Source organism: Austrofundulus limnaeus, unplaced genomic scaffold, assembly GCF_001266775.1.
Source record: "Austrofundulus limnaeus strain Quisiro unplaced genomic scaffold, Austrofundulus_limnaeus-1.0 Scaffold1734, whole genome shotgun sequence".
NCBI lineage: Eukaryota > Metazoa > Chordata > Actinopteri > Cyprinodontiformes > Rivulidae > Austrofundulus > Austrofundulus limnaeus.
Genome location: NW_013954136.1, coordinates 1 through 10,359, shown reverse-complemented (window position 1 = coordinate 10,359; position 10,359 = coordinate 1). Strand labels below are relative to the sequence as shown.

The 10,359-nt window shown below is 40.6% G+C and overlaps 1 protein-coding gene across 1 annotated transcript; it reads right to left on the bottom strand.

The window, feature by feature from the left end:
• Window positions 1–1,854: 1,854 nt before the first annotated feature.
• On the bottom strand, window positions 1,855–6,048 carry LOC106536221 (WD repeat-containing protein 37; the record flags this gene model as incomplete). Its single annotated transcript, XM_014033430.1, is given in 3 exon segments — window positions 1,855–5,098; window positions 5,189–5,303; window positions 5,914–6,048. Coding segments are annotated over 3 exon segments (382 nt in total), but the record flags the coding sequence as incomplete, so codon positions are not given.
• Window positions 6,049–10,359: the final 4,311 nt, after the last annotated feature.

The following is a 10,359-nucleotide window of genomic DNA, read 5'->3' as shown; positions in this document are numbered from 1 at the left end:
GGACTCTGCAGTTTACACTCATCTACAGGCCAGGACTCTGCAGTTTACACTCATCTACAGGCCAGGACTCTGCAGTTTACACTCATCTACAGGCCGGTGGTCACTCTTTCAGGGGTGGAGATGTTCTCATCCTTGATAAAGGTAAATGTTGGTTTAAGAGAGGAGTCAAGGAAGCCATCTTTGTGAAGAAGAACCACCCGTCCTTAAACAGGGGTYGAGGCCTCRGTGTCCAGTTGTCCCTCTTCTTACAAGGCTGTTATTGTGAGTACGACTCAGCCCTCTGTCAGCAACGTGATAATCAGGACACTAACAATCAGACGTTAGGATGATGGTCCGCTTTTAGATGTGAACAACCAGTTTTGTGCGTCACCGGCAAACTTATTCAAAGGTTTTGTTTTTAGGGTTTCGTTACTTGATTTTAAAAAAAGGAAAAAACAGGGTTGTATTTGTTGGCAAATCCTTTAACTGAAGAAGTCTTTGGGATTAAAAAAAAACCAACAACAAAATGTTTCAACAATGAAGAATCCATCCCGAGGACCTGACTCAACTTTTTAGATTTTTCTTCTTGGATCATTGAGATGCATCAAGACATCACAACTAGTAACAATCAGTAATTAAATTAAAGAGTCATCTGCATATAAACAAGTTGGAATACTGACCTCTCACAGCTACCGTAGGTCCTGTAGGTAGCATCAGACGCTGCGCCTCCCAGTGTGTATCTGTTGAATGTCTCCAGCTGCTCATGCTTTATTAAATAAACTAAGTTCAAATTTAAGTTAGATAGTTTTTATTACAACACGCAACAGTTGGTAAACTATTAGTGATGTTTCACTAATACCCCGCTTGCACTCACTACAAACACATAAAACACCAAATAACCACAGCCGAAGCATCCACACCAATAAGTCAGGTGATGGGGCACATGACCCTCTATAAACAATAATGTGAGCTAAATAATGAAAAATCTGTTAGTGACTTATTTTAACATTTCATTTTACACTTGGCGCCCCATACAACAGAGCTAATCAAGTCTATTGTTAGGCGATGGCCCTCTTTTGCATGTGACTAACCTGTTTGTCCATGTGGAGGCAGTGCTTATAAGGCTGAGTTCACCTGAAACTCAGACTGAAGAAGTCTCTTGGAGGAGAGACAAAACGTTTCACTAATGAAGAACCCGTCCAGAGGACCTACTTTTTTTTTCTTTTTGATATTAGTAATGTTATGAATTCTGTGCCAAAAAATAATTTATACTTTAAGGCCAAATACCTGCAATACCTATCATAATACCCGACAATACCTGGTAGAAAATAACATTACAGACTTAGTTTTGTTTTAAAAAGAGGTCAAAGAATCAGTAAGTTTAATAATACAAAGAGTCAAGCACAGAGGAGAAGGGTTGATGATGTGGCCTTGTTATATTAGAAAATGTAAGCCCAGATAAAGATGGGCTCATGGGTCATGCAAGAAGAAAATAATTACTTACAATTTAAAAATATATACTGGGTTTTTACACAGGGTGTTTTTGTATTTTTTACAAAAAAATAAGTGACAATACGTTATCATGCTATGTTGTCTCTGAAACATTCACTCAAAATACATAAAACCCGATACTTTTCGTTCTACTTTCATAATTAAACTCTTAATATCAAAAGATGTTCGGCTTAATTTGTACTTTGATTTAACATGTAAATCCATTCTCGGCGACACCACACATCTGCACTCCAGGTAGAGACGGGGAGGGTGGGGTTAGCACATGAATAAAATGTAAATTTCAAAAGGACACATGCCTCATTGAACTGAAGGAAACGTGTGAGCAGGATTTGTGCTGAATAAGAAGAGAGAGAGATGTGAGGCTGGAAGAAGGAGAATCACATCGTTTTATTGGAAAACGTCAGAGAGCACAAAGGCGTCACAATAAAGTATGCAAAGTAGATCACATAATGAAGTTGGAGGTGAATATAAATTCACTTTAGTGAGCCAAAAGCTGATTCACTTTTTATATATTAAATATATTTTTTTAATCTTTAGAGTCTGGCACACAATAATTTAATGTATCTATCCAAAAATCATATTTCCCCCAGGATGAAATTCATAAAGCTGAGCGCACATTGGACTTACCGTTCTATCTGCAGATTAAAAATGACACAGATACCAGTGGGCTTGAGACCGAGTTCCCTGAATAAAAATTGAAGAAAGAATCCTATCTGTGCCGCGCCGCGAAGCACAATTAGTTCTTTAACAAGCATTTGGAGGAGCGCTCTGGTGCTCAGGTGGATAAGAGTCATGCACCGTCTTTAACGTAAGGCATTCGAACAAATTTGACTTTTTTATTTTTATTTTTTTGTTTAAAAGGTTTATGCTACTTTAAAATGCCTCCTGGTTCTAATATTTGCAGGAACAGAAGTAATGTGTGCAGTTCGAAGCAATCGTTTTGGGTAACATGCACAACTATCTACAGTAATTCTTCACAAGATATACAAGTACACAAAAAAAAAACTCAAGTTGGTGGGATTTACAGCACGAACATAAGTTAAACATCTGAGTCTGGGAAACTACAGCATGACCTCATATCAGAACATTGCACGTGTGTAASGAACGGTGTTTTCTTTAATCCACATGAACTTAGTTCCAGACAGGTTAGAACTGAGTCAACTCAGTGTGAATTCACTCGTTCACAACAAAAAGAAAAGACAACAGTTTTGACTTTGAGCACCAGTAACACTGAGGAGCTGGGTTATTGCTTCTGTTTTAAATAAAGACCGTCTCTGAAATCTAAAAGGCGCCATTCAGAACAAAACGTACAAAGCAAATGGTTCACTGCAGTTTGGAAACAACAAAAAACATCATCAATAGGCTGTTTGTGAAGCACAGATGCAAATAAGTTCACTTTGAGGTCACACATTACAGCAACACYAGGTTGGGAGTTGGCAACAAAGAATGGCCGACGTGTCACTGACACAGAGAACACGCGGCGCAGTTTGTGCACGTCTAAATTAGCAACACTTTGGGAATGATGTGATCCGATGACGCTGAACACAACCAAGTCACAGATCCTTGAAGGATTCGTGAACTTGGGCGCAGTCGTTCCCCAGTTATTGCTTTGCTCTTGACACTTCGTCACTCTGACAGGGGCAGAGGAATTTACTATATACATACTAAAAAAAGAACATACAGAAAAATAAAACAATCTGACATAAACACTTAACACGGCAAGTAAGAGTATCTGGAAACACGAAGGCTGGAAGAAGAGCATAAATGTCAGACTGGTAAGCTTTCACGCAACATCTGGGCTGCTGTTTTTAGATAAATGAACGACCTCGCTGCCTTCTCGCTACACATGTAACYTGGCAGGCCTGAACGAGAGGCAAGGAGAAATAATATAAGCAGGAATTTAAAGCACACGTGGGCKAAATAAGACCTGAGAGCCATGTTAACCTCCCACCCCGCCAAAAAATAAAAATAAATAAATAAATTCAAAAACAAAAAACCTTGAAATGAACAAACAAAATCCTGGGTTTTACTAACTTTTGGTGAAAGCTAAAACCTGGTCTGCCTTTTTACTGGTTTGAAAAGCGAGTAATTTTTTTTACTAAAATAGCCACAACCATGTTTTTAAAGTTGTTCAGACAGTCAAGAGCTGTTTAAAGTATATTTTTGCTTGCTATTGTTTAACGCAAATGTTAGCGTAAAGGCTAACGTTTAGAGTAAACGTTAGCTTAATGGCTATCGTTCAAAGTAAAAGTTAGCGTAAAGGCTAACATTTAGAGTAAACCTTAGCTTTAACGTTAGCTTAAAGACTATCATTCAACGTAAATGTTAGCTTAGAGGCTATCGTTTAACACAAATGTTAGCTTAAAGGCTAACGTTTAGAGAGAATGTTAGCTTAAAGGCTATCGTTCAAAGTAAATGTTAGCTTAAAGGCTATTGTTCAAAGTAAATGTTAGCTTAAAGGCTAACATTTGAAGTAAATGTTAGCTTAAAGATGCAGGTGTTTAAGGTGCCGAGACAGTACAGCATTTTTGACCAAGCATACTAATCTTGTCTTCATGGAAAAAAAAAAAAGAAAAAAGAAAAATCAAACAAAAAGCCCCCTARCTGAAACAATATTCCAGCAAAGCATTCAACAATCAGCTTTGTGTTGTCTTTTCGCAGTTGATGTCAAGCTGTGTGTGACTGATGCAGGCAGGATACTGTTTTAATTACGTTTGTAGCCCTGCAATCCAATTAAATAAGTAAAAATGGCCTTCTGGACAAAAGTTGTTGCCCACCTGTGCTTTAAAAAAATAATTCACTCAACCCTTAAAAGGGTGTTTAAAACAAGAAATCTGTTGGCAACACAGGTCACTTATTGAGGCCACAAAATGATATATACTGTACATCTATTCTATAAACCAAACTGCCCCGTTTAATTGTTCTCTCACAGCTTTAAAAAGTAAAGTTCAAAAACTGAGATTATCCACATGCAAGAGCAGCTGTTTGAACGAGCAAACGGGACGTGAACATGAAAATGTGGCATTCAGGAAGCTAGGGCTAAAACGTTCAGTCCACCCTCACTAAACCATGCTAAATAATTACAATAACGAAACAAAACAGACGTTTTCAGCCTCACACTAACCAGCTGAGTCACCCAGCGGTTACAGAACAGGACCTTTCAGCTGCAGGTCACAAACTGGGAAAGTTAACAGTGTCCTTCAGCTGTGTTTGCAAGCTGTGAAATACGTGTCGCTCCAAATGTTTCCCAGGGCAAACAAGCTGGCGAGTCTGAGGCCGCAGATCACAGCGTTTGTGAGCCGTAAATACGCCCCGGAGGGCAGTGAGGGGGATTGGATCGGTCTCCTTTTCTTCACTGTATATATTTAATCAGGACAGTGTGCAATTAGAACATGAATGTAAGAAGAAAAAAAAAAAAACATTTGATGCACTGCACCGCCTTGGACTAATTTTCCTCTGTATTTCAGCCACTCCGTCACTTCTCCTGCAGCAGGGCAGGGATGTTGATGTTCCAGCCGATGGCTTGCCGGTCAAAGCCGCAGGTGAACAGGTTGCACGACTGGTTCTCTTCGTTCCACGCCGTGCAGCACACCATCCGCCGGTGACCCTGCGCAAACACACACAGAGACATTTATTTATTTATTGCTTAGGGGAAAAAAAACAGAGAAGATTGCTTCTTATTTGCTGTATTTGTTACCATTCGGTTGCTGCGTGGAAGCCTGGCCAGCCTCACGCCGCTCATGTCAAACAGACGCACTTGTCGATTGTCGTGTGGCAGAGCGATGATCCTCTGGTTGGCAGACACACTTAACCTGAAAGAACAGAACGAGGCACGCTTTGAAGTGAAGCCAGGTTTTAAATAGCTCACCTGAGTTCTGTTGTAGGGCTGCAAATAGACATTTAAGACGTTGTAGGTCATTTTATTAATGAACAGGCCAACAGGCTAACAGGCTGTCAATATGTGGAGTTACGCTTTGAAATGCACCAGGATTCCAGCGGTCCCTGTTTTGTGCCAGAGGAGTCTAATTCTGGTTCTTAAGGGCTGCCATCCTGCATGTTGTACTCGTTTCCCTGCTCCAACACACCTGATTGAATTACCTCTTCCAGGTTCAGCAGAAGCCTTTTAATTGTTCATTTAAAATCAAGTGAATAGCGACATGAGGACCAGGATTTGGCGCCACTAACAAATAGTTTGCTGGATGAAAAATTGTCTCAAAGATTATTGTGATAAACAATAATGTTTGTTCCTTTTCTATTGTTCTTCCTCTGGCTTCATAAAAGAATTGTCAAGAACAAGCCAGGTTTATTTCTGACTACACTCATTTTCTAATTTATTGTATTTGATAAATATGAAACCAGTGGTTCTGGAGTCCTTTATCTACAGAGTTSCACCTGTAAGGCCCACCAGTTTCTTCCTCTCACCTGTTCACAGCTGAGTCGGTGCGGATGGTTGTTATRGGRGACCTCATGTTCTTCAGGTCCCACACTTTGACCGTGCGATCGTCGCTTCCTGAGACCACATTGTCTCCCACCGTAAACACAGCAGACGTCACGGTGCTGAAAATAAACYGCATGCAGACACGGATGAGACAGGAGTGGCTAAAAGAAATGAGCCTCCTCTCTCAGATTCCTCAGCACATATCAGGAATAGAGAATAACATAAAACTGACATTATAATAATACTGCAGTGAGAGAAAACCACAGCGATGACTCTCTGTTGTTCCTGATTTTAAAACGTTACAAGTTATCATAAGGAAAGACATTTTGTCAGGATCTCACTCGCACTCTGTTGTTATCACCTTTGTGTAGCTGTCAGGAGAATGTGWCAGGTTAAAAATGACTGGAACATTCACACCGTCAGAGGTGTTTGAGCTGTTAAGATGCAGTGAGAGTCGATTTCTGCWTTTATTTATTTATTTTTTAATGGCTCGCAAAGTTTACAATTTGTCCCAAGGTCATTCATTAACTACAAAAAGCCAAATGGCACAAAGCCACACAATTACGCAATTTTCAGACACCTTCATGGAGTGATGGATTGTGTGTCACTTCTGGAAAACTTTACAAACCTGGCATAAAGAATATAGTGACTTCTAGTGGCTCAAACTTTAAATTTACTGACTTTCATCTCAATCTTAGTTACGGTATAAATGAAAAGAATATTGTTATTAATATTATTGCTATTTTCCATCCATTCTTTCTGCCCACGTCCAGGAGTTACTGTGCAAGAGGAAGTACGCCCTGGACAGATCACAAGTCTACATGGAGACAACCGTTCATGCTTTCACTCCCACCCAGGCACAACTTTAAACCATCAATTAACTCAACATGCACGCTTTTGGTCTATAGAAGGAAACAGGAGTACCCGGAGAAAATGAAAGTGTAAACAGAGAGACAATACAAGCTGCCAAGAGAGGTCTAAGGCTGGGATTCAATCCTGCCACTTTSTCAATGAGAGGTAACAGCTCTACCCCCACAACATACTCAAATGTGTTTTTTTCTCTGTGTGTGTGTGGGGGAGGGGGGGGGCAACTTTAGACCTCATCACTGATACAGATCAGCCTTCTTAGTCTTAAGATGAAAAAAAAATGTCTCCAAATGAGTTGTTCTGTGAAAGGGTTAATCCAATGATAATACCTTWAATAAATGAACAAGAGACAAAMGTGTSAGTTTTCAGACACTCCTTTYCAAAAGAGGGAGAAGCTGAAGGCACCTGATACTCAGACAAAGTTCCCTCAAGTTTTCAAACTTTCTGTAGCAGAGTGTTGCTTCTACTAAAGCAAAGGGGCGGGGAAACAGCAAGGTATCTATTTCTAACAAAAGTTAGCTCACCRAGCAATGAAGTAAACAAAAGGCAGGATACCATTTTTGGTGATGTGTTTCTGCTTGTGCAGACARAAACAGCTCACACAGAAAACACGGAATTTACAACCTTAAAACAAAAACAGCTCACGCAGCAGTGGAGAAAAACTTACAACTTAGCTGTGATGACAATGCTTCAAACTTGCAAAGTGAATAAAAAGTATAAAGAACATAACTGGAAATGTTAAAATCTGACACTGTTTTTCTAAAGTTTATTTTATATATTTTTTTCCAAACCTAAAAAGACACTTTAAACCATTCATCTTATGACAACAGCTGTGGGGAAGACGAAAAGCAAGACGTGCATCTCTATTCTTCTGRAGCTGAAATGCTCCGCGTGAAACAATTATTACATATATTTCCCACATTTTCACTCTGTTACTGTATTTCAGCCTCTCTATTCTTTTGTTTCTGTTCTTTTATGAAGACTAAAAAAACTGGATGGGTTTGATTAAAATACATGGTTGGATAGTGTTCCTTTGCACACACACACAAGCACACTCAGACACACACAGCTCTGCCTTGGGTGCTACATCTAGTCTTTCCAGCTAAAAAGGACCTCCCTCCTAATTCAAATTGACATGGCATTAAGGGCTAATTAGCGGACCAAACTTGTTCCCATTAAAGAGGCCGGGGCTGAAGGAAACTGCTGTGTGGTTACAGGCACCTTCTGACTTTGCTGGGTACAGCCCACCTGGGAATACAAGAGGAGCAGAGAGAGAGAGAGAGACGGAGGGGGAACGACAGGAGCGGAGCTGGGTGGGAGGTGTGCATGGAGCGTAATCAGACGAGGTAATTGATTAAAAGGTTGATTAAGGTTAAAGGGTTTTAGAATGAGTTTGAGGAGGTGAGGTGGAGGGGGTGGGAGGSGTAGGTTCAGTGGTACTTCATGCTCTGCTTGTCTCTAGCAGCCAAGGTCAGGACTTGTTCAGAATGAAAACTAGAGAAGGTTGAAAGGGAAAAAAAAATGAAATGTTTCTTCAGCCAAAAAGAAAACATAAAATTAATTGAACAGATAACACATTTACTTTAAGTCTGATAGAACAGTTTTATGATCATTCAGAAGAATAAAGGTTAAAGTGAAATGCTTTTTTTTACAATAATACATTTAAGTTTTTTTTTTTATTTTGTATTAGTTTCAGATTAGTTATTATTTAAGTATTTTTCTTCTTTTCTGGTAAAACTTGTTTTGCGTATTAAACCATGAGGAATTTTGCAAATTTCTTACAAGTTGTGTAAAAATAAATTCTACTTATTAAAACCTTTTCTAAAGTTAGATTTTTTTTTTTTACCTCAAAACATAGGCTATCATACCTCTTTACACTTATTTATTTACTGTTATTTATCCAGGCAAGTCCCATTGAGATCTCAGATCTCTTTTTCAAGGGAGGCCTGGGCCTGAAGGTAACCTATTGTACTTATTTGTTTTCAGGGTGGGGGAAACCGGAGTACCCAGAGGAAACCCACGCTAGCACGAGGAGAACATGCAAACTCCACCCCAGGTCCGAACCGGGGATCGAATCCAGGACCATCTAGCTGTGAGGCGTCAGTGCTAACCACTGAGCCATTGTACCACCAAACACCAATACCAGTAATGTACCAATAGGACCCCAATCCTATACTTGRGGATTTCTCCCCCACTCACCCACCCACCATCATACAGTACAGAGCAACATCTAGAGCAGCGGTCCCCAACCTTTTTAGCGGCATGGACCGGTTTATTGTCAGACATATTTTCACGGACCGGCAGGTATGACGGATGAATACAACAAAATAAAACTATAGCCTATGACCAACACAAGAACTAATATTTAGCAAATATAATAATAAACATCAATCCATTAGGAGCGTCTTCCTGACATGTGCCAACGACTTTTCCCKTTTGCCTTTGCAAAGAAACTTTCCAAAAATGTCTGTTTTCACTGAGACAAGCATCTTGATGCATCAAGAGTGAGTCATAGACGGACGTAACATAGAGAATCCGGTTGTTTTTCCAAAATAAAACATTGTTCAGACTCAAATAATAAATACGACGAAAATAATTTAAGTAATTTATTCTTTCTGTGCGGCCTGATATCAAACGACCCACGACCCGAGGGTTGGGGACTGCTGATCTAGAGCTTTGAGGAAGTCCGTGTGGATCTCATTCACCCACGGAGCCCTGCCACTGTGGACCTTTTAACCCTCAAGTCCTCTGACTCAGCTTCCTCTATGGAGGACTTGTTGGTGGGGTTGAGAGGGTCCGAGAAGTATTCCTTCTACTGCCTGACAARAGTGCTGGMTGAGGTCAACAYCACCCCCGCTCCATTGAAAACAGTGTTGGTWAAGGGCTGCTTTCCCAGCCAGAATCATCTGTGTCCGATGGAGTCCTCCTTCAGRTTAATGGCCTCTCAGGCTCAGAGGTTCACCACCAGGTTTGAGGACGACAGCCTCGAGAAGCACAAACAGCCTTATGGCCACAGTTCAAAYCAGACGCCTCGACAACACAGACGTGGAACACGGCCCACTCAGACTCAATGTRAACGTTTAAGTACAGAAAAAATATATCAAAGAAACTCATCATTTAACTGAGTGTTTAAGTCCAAAGCTTGAAAAAGGTAAAACATAGATGAAACAGCTCAGGTACGACTTTGTGGTTTTGAAGCGGTGTGTTAATTCTGTTGTGCTGAAGCAAAGCTGACAGTCCCTGAGAGCCTGATAAGTGCTGGTGTATTCCTCCAGAGACAGGACGCCAAATCTGCATGCAGCTCGTCTCACACGCAGACACATCTGCAGACACGCTCGCGTTCCTTTCAAGTGCAATCAAAACGTCTGAGGAAGCCGTCGATGGCAGCGGAGACAAACYTGACACGGCATCCCGTTTGTAGAACAAGTCCGCTGTCATCTCTGGTTTGCTCTTGGACATTTTTGTTAGCTCACGCACGGTTGTCGTTATGCTGCAATTATGGTGGGGAGATGGGATGCAGTGTGTGTGTGTGTGTGTGTGTGTGTGTGTGTGTGTGTGTGTGT